A 16556-nucleotide genomic window follows, 5' to 3' on the forward strand; every position below is an offset into this window, starting at 1 on the left:
ACAGATGCATAACTGTATTGATTACACATATAGAAAAATCAATGTACTAAAAATTGTACTGAGATACAGCATTTGAAAGTACAACTAGTACTCGGCCTATTTGAAACTAAGTATACTAAGTTTAATGAATATTACATACTGAATTAAGAATTGTTTTGCTCGCCTCATTAGAATTCAGGAGATTTCTGAAAGAAATTATTGAATAATTCATCTCTGATTTTTGAAAACTTAGGCACTGGACTGTGGGATATTCAAAATGATGAAGTCCTACTCCCAAAAAGTTCCTGTGGCAAGAAGAGTCATCCAAATCACTTCGCTAACCTTTAAGTGGTGTATTTGAGCACTACGGTAATTTAAGAGTCCTCATTATAGATTCCAAATATGCAAGTTTGGGAAAAGTCACCTATGGATCCAATCATGCTATAGACTAATTTTATGGTATGGATATTTGATAACCATTAGAGAGCCAATTAGATTTATTTGTGAGCCTTTGCTGTCACCAACAACTCTCCCTGACACCTACTGCTACTCTGGTTCATTCTGCAGAGTATTGGGAAATGTTGCATGAATCCAAACGTGTGGCTAAGGTTGTTGGAAAAGAACATAGCATGACGGCAACAGAGAGAAAAAACAAGACTTAACTCCAAATAGGGACTATTTAGAGTAATAGGAGATGGGAAAGGCACGAACATGGTACTTCGAAACTAGTAATAATAAAAGTATTGCTTTAGGTAACAGCTTTCAAGACACACACAGACTTCCCCCTTACAGTAACATATCTGTCTACAAAATCTGATTTCTAAAACTGATAAATTAGGTGGTGATAATTTGCTTTGAAAATGTTCCCAGAGGTTTCTAATAAGTGTGAATTTAAATTACAATTTGAGTTACCAAAGTTTGAGTTTTCTTTTTGTCCTAAGCGATTGTCTAACCAAATTCATTCAGTGGAGGGATTTAATTTTTTCTGGTGATAATCTTGACAAGTACTAATTCAGCTTTTATTACTATTTTTTTTTTTTATAATAACACTCCCAGTATAGGGAAGCCCAGTGTCTCCAAAGTACAGCTACTCAGAAGCAGACTGTCTAGCAATGGGTCACATTTTCCTTATATAGAACTGAAATCTACTTTCCTGTAACTGACACCTTCCTGCTTCTATTTTTGTCCCATCCAGCCTTCCAGGATAAAGTCTAACCTCAACCCACACCGCAGTTCCTGAAACATCTGAGGACAGATATCACATCCCTTCTATGTCCTATTTTTTCTAGTAAACATCTCCAGGGTAACTGTGTATAATTCAGCGGAAAGTACATGGTCCCTGGAGTCAGAGCTCAGTGGATTCTTGGTTGTACATTATTGGAAAACCTCTTGAAGCTTCATCATCGGTCAAAGGGAACATCCTAGCCTGACTTGGGTATTCTGGAGAAGTGAGTTGGCACAGCTGATGACCACTACAGTGGACTCAGTGAAGAAACTCAAGACCGCTAATGGCTCTCTTTCTCTACCCAGCTTATTTTGGTTTGTCCTTCTTAAAATGAGGTGCTGAGAAGTGAAGGAGGCATGCCAGATACAGTGAGACTGGTTCAGAGTTCTGGAGACTGTACTCCTAAAAATGTCTCCTTAAGGCTTCAAGAACTCAAGTTCCCACAGAATTTTAGTCAGCTTAAAGCCTGGAAATTTTATTTACACGAAAATAAAGCAGTACTGGGAAATACGGTATCATGATTCTTTTCTGACTCTTAATGAAACACTACACAGCCATGTTAAATTTCATCTTGTTAGTTTTGGCTCATCCCTCCAGTCCATCAAGGCCTTTTTGGAAGATGAGTTATTTTATCTAACTTACTAGTTTTCCCTTCCCGCTTTGTTTAATTTACACATTTCTGTCATGCAGAACTTGGATCAGCCCACACTTTTTCTGAGACGTGTATTTCACAGAAGAGACTATACAAGACTGAAAGGAAGCACAGTTGCCTGATCTGAGTTTTCCCTCCTCTTCCCCACTCTGAACTTCCTTTACTGAAGAGGCTGTCAGGAAAAGGTCCTCACATCACTAGCAGTGCAACAGCTACTCCAAGAGACTTACGGGCTGGGCCAAAGTAGAGTGGAAAGACAGAAGTTAGGTATCAGCTATACTATAGCTTTGTCACTGAAAACCCTACTTCTAGCCATAACATGCTGTCTAATGTCACATTTAAACGTATACCACAGAAAGGAGACACTAAAAAAGGATGAGAAAAAGCAATGAAATATGAGTAAAGGGCTGGGGTGGGGGAAAAAGCTCGAATTTTTCACATTCTGCTTCCTTTTACATACAATCAGCCCTGTGGTGGTGTCTATACTAACAGAATAGACATGCATTCCTAGGTATGTATATTTAAGAATATGTATATGTATGTACATATACAACAATATACATTGCTAAAATGGATGAATATTTCATACTGACCTTAGGGGGTTTAAACGGATAGTCTGGTGAAAAGGTAATGTCAAGAAAGAACACCCCTCCTTCATAGACAGATCCTGGGGGTCCCAATATAGTTGACCTCCATTCATAAATGTTGTCTCCTTTGGGTCCAGCACTGAAATAAGACATACAAATGAAATGTGCTTAGAGATTATATAAAGCCTGGAATTTAAAAAATCTATGGTAACAATAAATTCAGCAATTTCATAAAAACGCAACAAAGTTAATAAGTTAATTCTATATGATGACTCATTTGTCAATATCATCAGTATTCTATAAACGACGTATGTTGGTATTACTTAATATAGAACAAAGAAGATTCCATTTTGTCATTCACAACCCTAAATCAATGAACAAAAGATTCAAAGGACATAGATGGGAGGCAGGAGCACAGATGTTTAATAAAGATTAAATTATTTTTGAGGTCCTGAGAAGGGTAATATGATCATAGGGTCAAAGAGACACATTTTCAAAGCCAAAAGGGCAGCTGGAGAAAAAGAAGTCTAATATCCCTTTGTTAACAACTGAGAACACAAACATGGTTCATGGCGATCAGTAAACGTTCACTGTCCATAAAACTCAGCTTAAGTATCATATCCCATCTAATTCTTCTTTTCTCTCTTTCCATCCCAAAATGCTCTTTTCATCCCACCATCTCCACCACCACGAATCACTGACTAGTGTGGTCTGTAGAAGATAACATGTATCACTTTGTTGTATAACTGTGTTTTGTAACGGTTTATGTTTTCTGTCCCTCCCTAGAAGTTCCTTGAAGAACAGATTTTGCCTTGTCCTTAGTGTCTAGTAAGTAAATGTTTGTTGGGTGATGATGGATTAATAGCTGAAGAGAAGCCACATGGCTACTAGCAGCAAACATATGTCCCTGAGTCTTAGAGAAACTCACTGAGGAAAATAAGGCCCACAGGAGTCAACTGACTTGCATTAATTCTCTCAAGCGAACAGAAGGGCAAAAATGTGGCTTTTCAGTGTTCTTTGTGCTACATCAAGCTAATTACCTCCATCTAACAGCCAGACATTCTCCTCATCCCTGTTAAGGTGCCTGGGAAGGACTTTATTGTCAACAGAGATTTAGCTGCTATTCGCTCTCATTTTGAAATTAGCTTATATCTACAAAAACACACTGCTCAAAAGCGTGCGTCTTAACCAAGTTGGGATTATCCTGGGAATGCAAGGATAGTTTAATAATAGAAATTTATTAATGCAATTTAGCTCACTAACAGATTAAAGTAGGAAAATAAAAGGTAATTTCAATAGATGCAGAAAAAGTACCCAGTAGGCTTTAATGATAGCCATTCATGATAAAAACTCTTAGCAAAATAGGAATAGAAGGAAAAACTTGAGCCTGATAAAGGGCATCTATCAAAAACCTCACAACAACTAACATTCAATGGTAAAATATTAAGAGCACACCCTATAAAATTGAGGAACAATGCAAAGAAGCTCACTAGATCCACTCTGCATCATTACTGTACTAGAGAACCTATTCACCAAGTGATGGAAGACGTAAGGAAAAAACAAATGATGGACTGGGATGGAAAAAATAGAACAGTTAACTTTTGCAGTATTTATGCACACAGAAAACTCCCCAAATCTCTACACAATTTACTAAACTTAATGAAAGAGTACAGCAAAATGGTTGGATATAAGATCAATATGCAAATATGAACTGCATTGCGATACACCAACAAAATTAGAAAATGTATTTTAAAATACCTGTTATAATAGTATTAAAATATAAGGAAAATTTCATAAAATGATTATGGAGTAAATGATAAAACTTATTGAAATACAACACAAGAGAATTAAGTAGAGAGAGAGATACCAACTTTATGGGTACGGAGACCCCAGTATACTACAAATGTCAATTTCCTCCAAATTGATCCAATGCCATTCTAATCAAACGTCCAACAACTTTTCTTAAAAATGAAACTTGACAAGCTAATTCTAAAACGTGTTTGGAAGGTCAAAGGAACTCCTCAAACTTTTCCATACACATGTGGAAAACTGATATATGTTACAACTGATGGGGCTAGGAAAACAGTTTTTGTACTTGGAAAATAGAAAATTGGTTTTCTACCTCAATAAATATGCAAACACCTTGTTGCAGATGGTTTACACACTTAAATGCATAAGTCCAAAGTTTTATTTAGAGTTTGACTACAGGGAGTGACAAGGCAAGCCATAAACTGAGACAAGGTATTTGGGTCATATAAAGTCGACCCACTTCTAGTGTTCAGAATATACAAATGCCTATGAATCAATAATAATAATAATAATAATAATAATAATAGACTATTAATCCATTAGAAAAGACATAAATAGGCATTTCCAAAAACAAGAAACATGAATGGTCAATAATCACACAAAAATGTTCAATCATTAAAATCAGGGAAGTGAAACTTAAAATTACAATTAGATACAGGCAAAAATTAGTGCCTGACAAAACCAAGCGTTGAGGAGCGTGGGAAGAACAAGAACTCCTATACACGCTGACGAGTGAGCTCAGTCACTTTGGATAAGAATGTGGACTTACTTACGGACTTCAGTTGAACACATGTAGTCCTATATTACAACCCAGCAATTGCACTTCTAGGTACCCAGCCCAGGCGAAATGTTTACACGTGTACCAGAATGTTCATGTACCAGAATGTTCATGTAAGCACTATTCGTAATAGCAAAATTGGAAACAACACGAATGTTCACTGACAGAAAAGCTGACAAATCCACCCAGAGGAATACTACTACACAGCAGTGAGATATACAGATTAACATAGATGAATCTTGAAAACATCATACTGAATAAAAGAAGTCTAAAAGGAATATATCCGATATGGTACTATCTCTACAACGTTTAAAACCAAGCAAACAAGAAAGTATATTGTTGAGGGACACATAGAGATGAGGTAAGGCAAAAAAAAAAAAAAAAAAAAAGAATGAAAACAAAGTTCAAAAGACTAGTTTCCTGGGTGGGATCAAAGGGTGGAGCTTCAACGGTTCTGGAAATATTGGACTTCTCAGTATGTACGGTGGATTCAGGAGTGATCTGTTTATGACTGGTTTTCATAACTTACTTATATGTTAGATATGTTCTTATATTATGTATCAAATTTTCATACTAAGAAAAAGTATGCCAAAAAGTCTATGAAAATGCCATGTGACAACAGCAAGTTGCAGCATATGTACAGTGTGATCTTACTGTATAAACTAGAAGCAAAAAAACAGTATTTTATGTTGTATATAGATACATATCTATGTCAAAATCTTTTAAGAAATGAACTGGAAATATACCTAAATTCATGATAGCGGTTGTGTAAGGAACAGGGTGGAGTGGGGTGATGGAAGGAAATAGATCTGGAGATGGGAATCAAGGAAAGTTCAATTTTATCTCCAGTGTTTGATTTCTCTTACTTAAAAGGAGATGAAGAAAAACAATAAAATCATAGTTAGCGAAGTTTAATGTAAAGTGTTAAAATACACTGAGCAGCAGTGGTGCAGGGGCCAGAATACAGCCTTCCTGTCCCATCCTCCCTTTCACTATCTCTCTTGAAGCTGACAGTGAGATGTAGACAGAATATATTAAGGCCAAATGACAATTAAGCTTTGGCAACAGCAGTCCCTTGTTGCCAGACAGGCTCACTCATTCAGATGAACAATACACATGGTTACGCCCTGAGCTATAATTAGACCCAGTACCAACAGATAAGTTTATCAGAAGGAAGAGCTTAAAAGTAAATTATAGGTTTGCAGTTACAGTATTACTTCAAGGTAGATGAAAAAATTTAGATTAAAAAATACACACAGGAGCTATGAAACTATGTGCACAGACACATTTCCCAGATACAAAGATATGTAATTATATATAGTGACTCAGATATATAGTGACATACATATGTGTGTATATATATATATGTATATGTATATGTGTATATATGTATGTGTGTGTATATACACACACGCGCGCGGTAGTTAGCTAGTTAGTTGTTAGTTAGTTACATAATGTAGGCTACATAAGGAGTCACCAAATACCGTGTTTCCCCGAAAATAAGACCTAACCGGAAAATAAGCCTTAGCATGATTTTTCAGGATGACATCCCTTGAACATGAGCCCTAATGCGTGTTTTGGAGCAAACCTTAAGACCCGGTCTTATTTTTGGGAAAACACAGTAGTGCCACCACGGAAGGGACTCAGAAGAAGGTAGGAGATACCTCCCAGAAGTAGGGAATGTCTGTAGATAACTTACATTCAATTTGGGCCTGTTCCAAGTTATACCTGGCTCTTGGTCAGAACTCAATTTTATTGGTTATTTGAAGTCAGTCAGCTGCCTATGCAGTTATTAACAGTGGATTACTAACGCAGCTAACATTAATACTCTGAGTTGGTTTATGTTGCCAAACTGTATCTGTTAAAGAAAGATGGGATAGATACAATACTTGAGCTGAATTTTCTGACCTCCTCTATCATCTTTGAAATGGCATGTCTGCACCACTTGCGATCCCAAAGCTTATAGCTGAGGTTTGTGAACTAGATAGCCCTCTGTCCTGCTCCGATTTCGTATGTCCCAGTTGGAAAACCTGGTGTAAAAGTCCAGAACTGTGTTGTACAATATGGTAGCCATGCAGCTACTGAACACTTGAATTGTGGCTGGTTCGAATTGAGATGTGCTGTAAACGCAAAATACATAGCAAATTTTATTGACAATGCAAAAGAAAGTAAAATATATCATTACTTTTTCGTTAATTATATGTTGAAATGATATTTGGGATATATGGGGCTAAGCATATTAAAATTAACTTCACCAAATTCTTTTTACTTTTTTTTTTGGTGTATTTTTTTATCACACCTCATTGTATATATACTATGTTTCTCTTTTTTGTTTTTAAAATTTATTGGGGTGACAATTGTTAGTAAAATTACATAGATTTTAGGTATACAATTCTGTATTACATCATCTTTTTACTTTTTTTTAATGTGACTGCTAGAAAATTAAAAATTATACATGTGGTGGCTCACATTGTACTTCTATTCGATAGTAGTGTTCGAGAGCAGTGCTGTCTGACAAAACTTTCTGAGGTAATGGAAATCTTCTAGATCTTACCCTTATCCAATATGGTAATCGCCAGGTACAGATAACCATTATGCACTTGAAATGAGGCGAGTGAGAATGAGGAACGGGATTTTCAATTTCGTTTTATTTTAACGAATTTAAACTTAAATAGCTCCTTGTGGCAAGTGGTCACATACACTGGACAGTGCAGATCTAGGTGCCCTAGTGGCCCATGTTAACCAAATGTTTTTTTACTATGTCAGTATTTGGATCCACACAAAACAGAAGAATGGGCTTTGGTATACTTTGGACAAAGGAGTGAGAAGGAGACGCTGCAGACTGTTTTGTACTTTTTAATGGTTGCTTCTCCTCCAAATTGATCAAATAAAAGTTGGTACCAGAGGACACCTACAGAGTAGAGTGGTGGCGAAGAACAGGAAGAGGTTCTGAGCCAGACCTGCTTATCTGAAGCCTAGCCCTGCTACTGAAAATCTGTATGACCCTAGGTAAACATGTCATCTATGACTCAGTGTCCTCATCTGCAAGACTGGGCGATGACAGCACCAACCCTCACGGAGCAAGTGTGAAGTCTTAGTAGAATTAATTATACTCACTGAGCTTGGAAAATGGGTTCTGTAAGTGCCCAAACAGTAGGCCTCCAAATGTCAGCTGCTTTTTTGGTTGCTATGCCTTGTGGATGATACGTAAGTTCACCAACACGTGCAAAAGGTTAATTAACTCGTGATTTTATAAGAAGAGTTTCAAGATCCTACAAGACAGCTACCAAGACCTGTGGTGAAATAATCGTCATCCTGCAATCTAATCTTATACAGGGCAGAACTTTAGAAACCATCAGAATTCATCGCTGCCCTTCCTAGGAAATCCCATCTCTCACTGAATAGAATGTGTACTTAATAGCAGGATTTTTAGGTATGACGTTATTTAGCAATGCATTCTCATTTGCTGGATTCTTAATAATCAATACCCTTAATGTTTTTATTTGCAGATTTTATTTTTTAAAGAAAAATAAACATAGCTAACAGTTGAATTTCAAAAGAAAATGTAATTAGATAAATCGATTAAAATACAAATATCAGTTGGCAAATTATAAATTGGTTGAATGCCCAAAGTTGCTGCTTAAAGAAATTCTGTTAGAGAATCAACATTATAAACTGAGTTCAGCTTTCCATGCTGCCACCTAGAGTGGATGAGCCCTATATGTATATGTAGAATATTATACCTTTATAATAAAAATGCTGCAAAGGACTAAGCACTCACTGTCTTTATTAAGATAAGATGCTTTATATCTGTCTGACTACTTTCAATGTTCTGTGCCACAGTTGTGACCACGACTTTTGGCCACGACTGCTGCCTTTTCATTTAACACTGTGAGACAGGTGAAGAAGAAAGGTGCGGGGGCCATGGTGGGGTCCTGGCTGCAGAAAACAAGGAACCTGCCTTTTAGAGAATCTCTGACGAGCTAACACTGACCTGAAATCTATGGGGAGAGGGTGGGTGAGGAGAAGATAGTACAAGGGGACTTCTCAGGAACTCTGTATGTCAGACTGCTTATATGTCAGACTCAGTGTAGCTGAATTCATCGCTTCCAAAGAGGACGCAAACTGTTCACGCACAAATGATACGCTGTGCCTATGTCCAAAGTCCCCGTGGAAGTAAACAGCTGCAGGAATCTTGAGCTTCTGGCTTACAACATAATGATGTTTGTATTTCTCTAGTGTCAGACCAAAAGGAAAGGGGAGTTCTATCCCTTCAAAGAAAATATGAGGGCAAAGCCCAGATCAGTTACAGATAAAGAAAAACTACATTCTTCCTTTTCCTTCTAAGCCACACTTTAATAAGACACATTCACTTGTAAGCACAAAGATAGGTCACAGAGTCAAAAAGAAACACGTTATTATTTTATATATGTGCATGGTTAGAATTATTTTATAATTATAAACACTTTGGAAACCATTTAGTTCAACTTTTTCATACCAGAAGCAAGCACTAGAGCTGGACTGGAATTCCATTGAGTTAGACAAACAGGCATAGTATCAATCAGAATTACTTAAAATACTGAATTATAGAATTTTAATTCTTTAGTTAGCTGAAAGGACCCCAGAAATAAGGTAAGTGAGTTATTCTCAACCTTTTTCTTCCTTTTCACTATACCCTCTCTTTGCAGGAAAAATGACACACTTCAGCAGTGATTTTCAGCATGTATATATGTGGTGGGGGAGGAGGGAAAAGGAAGGAATAATTTGAAAAAATGAAAAAGCCTCTCCCTCATTGATAATCACTTCTATCCAAAGCCTTCATTTCGAAAGTGATAAAATTAAGGGTCCACAAAGTGAAGTGCTTTGGCCAAGACCACGCCTACAGAAGCAAACCTGAGCGCTGTAATCCTAAGGAGAAGCTCTTACTACGTCACAACTGCTGCAAATTAATATGAAGGCTCAGCAGGAAAAACTGTATGGTCACCATTATGATCAACTGCCCTGCTTAGGACAGGAGACCAGAGACCAAGACCAACATCTGGATTTTCTTTCACCTTTTCATAACGGGGACGTTTCAGGGACTAGATTCAGAGGTGCGGTAAATGGCCATTTTTATTTCAGCTATCAAATTTGATTTTTTTTAGCTTTTCAAACTAAAAATACTGATCTTTGACTACTCTCTTCATTTCTTTAGCTAACCTACCACTTCTTTTTGCAACACTGCTTTTGTTGTCCACCTCCCACCCCAACTCTGGAGCATTTTCCTCTACTCTGTGTGAGAAATGAAAGGTCTCTAGGCATCCAGAATTTGTGTCTCTTTTCTGTACTGTCAGGACAGTTCTGGCATGTGAGCTAGTGGAGCCAGTGGAGCAAGTCATGTTTCTGTATCACTTAAAAGTTCTCCCGCACGTGGGGCAGCCAGGAAGGCTGCGGAGCTTTACGTGCTCACCGGTCTCATCTGCAGTAAACACGCTTCTGACGAGAGTGCGAGCCACTGCTGCACCTACACAGTTTTCAGGAAACCAAACCCTTCTCAAAATACTTTGGTTCCCGAAAATGTTACGACTCACTGAGGACAGAATGTAAAGTTCTCTGTTATTCCAGTTGTAGCTTTATTACTTCCTAACATTTACACTCTATCAAAGTAAAAATTTCACTTGAAAGTTAAGATGGAGCAGATCTTAGGGACACTTAGCTATTCTTAGACAGGTCAGTTAAAAGTTATTAATTTGTACACAGAATTACTACAAAGGCAGTTTGTTTCCGAGTAAGTTAAATAACTTCCATATACTCAATCACACTTTTTACTGGCTGAGAACATCTTTTGTTTCCAAGATAGGAATATGGTCAACAAAAATTTCTTCATAGAGCTGCCTTATTTATTCCCCCAAACGGTCAGCTGTGATAGCCTACAACCTGCATGGTTCTTCTCTGTATCCCTGACACTACTATCTGGCTCCAAGACCCATCATCCTTGTTCTCTTTCACGAGGCCGCCTGGAGGCCAAGGTTAGCACAGAGGAGGAAGAGGAAACAAGTCAGCCAGAAGATTAAGAGCAAAAGCAAACTGTACACACAGATACTTAGAAAAGGTTTGTTGAAGGATAATAAAGAAGCATCAGCAGTAAAACACTATTAGTGTAGCATAGTGGTAAACAAAGTGGACTACAGATCCAGAAGCCAGGGTCCGAATCCTGGCTCTGCCACTTACGGTGTAACTTTTTTTTTCTTCCAATTATAGTTCACATTCATTATTTTGTATTAGTTTCAGGTATATATCATAGTGCTTACACCTTTATATAATTTATAAAGTGATCCCCCCTGATCAGTCAAATACTCACCTGGCACTATATATAGTTATTACAATATTCCCTATGCTTTACTTTACAGCCCCATGACTATTTTCTAACTACCAATTTGTACTTCTTAATCCCTTCACCTTTTTCACCCAGCTCCCTACTCCCAACCTTCCTCCCATCTGGCAACCATCAGTTTTCTGATGTTCTCTGTATCTATGAGTCTGTTTCTGTTTTGTTTATTTTGTTCTTTACATTCACATGTGAGATCATATGGTATTTGTCTTTGTCTGACTTACTTCACTTAGAATAACACCCTCTAGGTCCATCTCATGTTGTCTGAAATGGTAAGATTTCATTCTTTTTTATAGCCAAGTAATATTCCATTGTATATACGTACCACCTCTTCCTTACCCATCTGTCTATCAGTGGACACCTACGTTGCCTACATATCTTGGCTATTGTAAATAATGCTGCGATGAACATAAGGGTATATATATACGTCCAAAGTAGATTTTGTTGGATAAATACCCAGAAGTGGAAATGCTGGGTCATAAGGTAGTGCTATTTTTAATTTTTTGAGGAACCTCCATACTGTTTTCCATAGTGGCTGCACTACTCTGCAATCCCACCAACAATGCACGAGGGTTCCCTTTCCTTGTTATCCTTGCCAACACTTATTTGTTGATTTATTGATGACAGCCATTCTGACAGGTGTGAGGTGTTATATCCTTGTGGTTTTAAATTGCATTTCTCTGATGATCAGTGACATTGAGCATCTTTTCTTATGTCTATTGGCCATCTGTATGTCTTCTTTGGAGAAAGGTCTACTCAGGTCCTCTGACCATTTTTAAATTGGATTGTTTGATTTTTTGGTGTTGTTTCAATTCTTTATAAATTTTGGATGTTGACCCCTTATCAGATGTATCAGTGGCAAATATCTTCTTCCATTCAGTAGGATGTCTTTTCATTTTGCTGATGGTTTCCTTTGCTGTGAAAAAACTTTTTAGTTTGATGTAGTCCCATTTGATTATTTTTTCGTTTGTTTCCCTTGCCCAAGGAGATACATCCAAAACATATATATAACACACACGTGTGTGTGTGTGTGTGTGTGTGTGTATAAAACTAAGAGCAATGTCAGAGAGTTTACTGCCTATATTTTCTTCTAGGAGTTTTTGGTTTTAGGTCTTACATTAAGTCTTAATCCATTTTAAGTTTATTGTTATTCTAGTTTCATTTTTTTACATGTACCTGTCCAGTTTTCCCAGTACCATTTATTGAATTGACTGTCTTTAGCTCATTGTATACTCTTGCCTCCTTTGTCACAGATTAATTGACCATATAGGTGTGGATAGGTGTGGTTTATTTCTGGGCTCTCTATTCTGTTCCACTGATCTATGTGTCTGTTTTTATTCCAGTCATGTTGTTTTGATTACTATAATCTGGTAGTATATTTTGATATCAGGTAGTATGATACCTCCAACTTTGTTTTTCTTTCTCAAGACTGCTGTGGCTATTTGGGTCTTTTGTGGTTGATATAAATTTTAGGATTATTTGTTCTAGTTACGTGAAAAATGCCTTTGGTACTTTGATAGGGATTGCATTGAATCTATAGATTGCTTTGGGTAGTATGACATTTTATTGATGTTAATTCTTCCTATCCATGAGCATGGTATATGCTTTCATTTATTTGTATCTTCTTCAATTTCTTTCTTCAGTGTCTTACAACTTTCTGAATACAGGTCTTTTACCTGCTAGGTTAAATTCATTCCTAGGATTTTTTTTTGTTTGTTTTTTTGATGCTATTGTAAATGGTATTATTTTCTTAATTTCTCTTTCTGATAGTTCTTCATTGGTGTATAAAAAATGCAACCAATTTCTGAATATTAATTTTGCATGCTGCTACTTCACTGAATTCATTTATCAGTTCTAATAGTTTTTTTCTGTGGAATAGTTAAGGTTCTATATCATATTATCTGAAAATAATGACAGTTTTACTTCTTCCTTTCCAATTTGGATGCCTTTTATTTCTTTTTCTTGTCTGACTGCTGTGGCTAGGACTTCTAGTACTGTGCTGAATAAAGTGGTGAAAGTGGGTATCCTTGTCTTATTCCTGATCTTAAGGAAAATGTGTTTAAGTTTGCACCATTGAGTATGATGTTAGCTGTAGGTTTTTCATATATGGCCTTTAGTATGTTGAGGTATGTATTTATTGTGTAACTTAAAGAAAGTTATTTAATCTCATGCTGTCTCGGTTCTTTCATCTTTGAAGTACTGGCTACCTCATAGCACTGGTATAGCCATTAAATCAGTTAATATGTGTAAAGTGCTTAAAACAGTACCTGGTCCATTAATTATTGTTATCAGGTAAGTGAGAAACCAGTAGGGTTGAATCAGGGTCCTGAAGCTCACCTCTCCCTTTATTCCTGGACTGAAGACATGAAAATAGGAAGAGATTCTCTTTAGCGGCTCTAATTTCCCTTTTCTGTCTACCATGTGACATCTGCCTGCTAATGTCTCTCTCTGTCCCTGAATCTTCTCCCATTAAATACTGAGCTCATGAAAAAAAATAACAAATGACTGGTAAGTCCCACCTTTCTTGGTTTATAATTCAGAAAAGAATAGCTTCAGTTTCTTACTTTCCATCCTATAATAACATCTGAGACAGCAGCAGGCCAAAATTCCCATGTGCTCTTTAATAGTAGTTTTAAAATTTGTCCTCTCACCTCCACAATATACACACATTATCACTCCAACAAAAACAAGTAACTTAATATAGAAACATATTTTTATTTTTTCAAGTTTAGGAGAAGAAAAACTAAATGTCAGCCCTGTAGGGGAAGAAAGGTGCTATGTGGCTAAAATAGACCCTGTACATAATAAGCCAGCACTAAAAGACACTGTCAATAAGGTAGTGTTTAATGGTCTTACTTCAAAACTTCCCTATGATTATTTCAGGAGATTAGGATCTCCACAAGACCAAAATACTGGCTATGTGGTGCTGAGACATATTTTCAATGGTTCTCCACCTTTTCCTCAGTGCCTATTACGTGTAAGGCACTGCACTGTGACCTGGGCAAAATGAAAAAAACAAAACAAAAACACACAAAAACTGTCCTGATCCCCAAGGGGCTTCCTATCTGGGCAACTTGAGAGATCGCAAGATGTACGTGCTCTGTGGGATTCATTATCAAAATTCTTAGAGAGACCTGTGAAAAGAATGATTTCATTTCCTGATGGGTGGGTTTTCTTACACCACAGCAGTACCAGGAAGCATTTCAGCAGTGACCTGAGAAGAACATCAGACTCTCAAGCTAAGCATGTGGTTTGAATACATCCCACAGGTGGTTCGGAAATGGATTTCATAGGGAAAGGCTTCACAAAAGGGTGACAATTAAGCTAGGTTGGAAAGATGAAGTTGATTTTAACAGGTACAGGAAAATGGGGGCATAACAGGTTAAAGGCACTACTAGAAAAAAAGAAAGGAGGAGAAAAGTGGGTTCCCTGTCGGGAGAGCAGCAAATATGCCAGGTGACTGAGGTTAGACAGAGTAAAGCCTTAAATGCCACGAGAGGAATTGGAAACGTATTCTGGAGACCTGCGTTTTTCAAATTTGTTGCTTCTAGGAGCTGCAGGTCTTCACTGAGGTCTTTTGGGATCACTAATCTCTGTAATCTGTACTTGAGATTCAATCAGAGAAACTTCACTGTGTGTGTATGTATGTGTTTGTGTGCGTTGATCGATCTATTTATCTATCTATCTATCATCTATTTATCTATCTATCTTGTATTTATTTCTCACACGACTTATTTCCACAAAGGGAGTCCAGTGCTTTAAAAAAAAGTTTGAACCGCTTCTGGAACTTAAAAAAAACAAAAGCCAGGGTCTCACACGACCAGCAGAATCAATCACTTAATGAGCACTTGGGGTTGAGAACCACAATGGCAGACTACCGAGTCACTGAGGGCCTCAGTGCAGAAAGCAGCAGTGCTATGCAGACCTATTGAATTAGAATTTACATTAAAAAAAAAAATCTCTAGATGATTGGTATGCACATTAAAGGTGGACAGGCACTGATGGGAGATTCTAAATAGGATCACACAATGAAATCCTCATGACATAGTAAGATCCACCCTTTATTGATCATCTCCTACGTGCCAGGCAATATGGTAGCACTTTTCATGCTTCTCTGAGCCTTAGTTTTCTTATTTGAGGGGTGTTATATTTATTTACATTGTAGGGGTGTTATAAGAAATATATAAAGTGTCAAATCTAGAGTCTGGCAAAGAATGGGTGTTTTTAAAATGGTAACTGTGACTGTTAATACATATTCCCTCCAATTACTGCTACTCTGCCACTCACTGTTTCCTGAAACTAAGGCGCAACAAAGTTCAATGGCTTGACAAAGGTTAAGCAGTAAATGGTGGGCTGAGTTCAAACCCAGGACTGTGTTATTCAAAGGCTCATCCCTCCCTCACAACGGACAGCAAGCCTTAGCGTGGACTAGAGGTGGGAGAAATGGAAGGCATGGCAGCACAGATACTAAACTAAAAGGTGCCAGCATTATTTCTCTTCAGTTCTGTTTAAGAGACAAGAATTGGCAAAAATTACAGCCAAATACCAATAAAAAGCAGATACAAGTTATCGTGGTCTGAAGAACACATGTAAGTCCTCACATCATGTAAACACTTTGCAATTTATTTCACAATATTTATATAATATTTAGTTAATATTTAACAATATTTCATCTCTGGATAGGTTTATAGAGTTCACAAACCACTTTCAAATGCATTATCTTCTTTAACCTTCACAACAATGTGAGAGATAGGATTATTATTCTCAAATGAAATATTTCCACCTGCTTTTCCCCTCCTTAAACCCCTATTTAACCTCATAAACATGGATTTCCTAATGCCTTACAGGGGCTTTCATAAAAGAATAAGGCTTTGTATTCAAAAGCTCCAGGTTTTCAATGACAGGCACAGATTTCATCGCCTACCCCTTTTTCTTCCCTTCAGCCCATCAGCAAAGGTCATAAGATAGATGGGATTTTGGTCAAAGAAAGGGAGGAACAACAGGGCAGGGAGCACAGGTCTGTCTGTCTTATCTGCTCCACTGAGAAGGGATGGAAGAGGCCTGACTGAGCTCTGGGGGCTCTTGGCAGAAGTGCTGACCCACCTGGAAGGGAGCCTTTAAGAGACCAGGCACACAAAACACCCTGGTAGGAAAGA

At 37.4% G+C, this 16556-nt stretch overlaps 1 protein-coding gene across 2 annotated transcripts in view; it reads right to left on the reverse strand.

Moving 5' to 3' along the window:
* LOC109458844 (ubiquitin-conjugating enzyme E2 E2) overlaps positions 1 to 16556 on the reverse strand; it is a 292901-nt gene that overhangs the window by 62569 nt on the left and 213776 nt on the right. For both annotated transcript variants that reach the window (XM_074312784.2, XM_074312785.2), the window contains exon 4: positions 2450 to 2582. In XM_074312784.2, the coding sequence (XP_074168885.1) occupies positions 2450 to 2582 (133 nt within the window). The remainder of the gene's footprint in view (positions 1 to 2449; positions 2583 to 16556) is intronic.

Source organism: Rhinolophus sinicus, chromosome 5 (genome assembly GCF_057876585.1).
Source record: "Rhinolophus sinicus isolate RSI-liver-muscle chromosome 5, RSI-T2T, whole genome shotgun sequence".
Taxonomy (NCBI): Eukaryota; Metazoa; Chordata; class Mammalia; order Chiroptera; family Rhinolophidae; genus Rhinolophus; species Rhinolophus sinicus.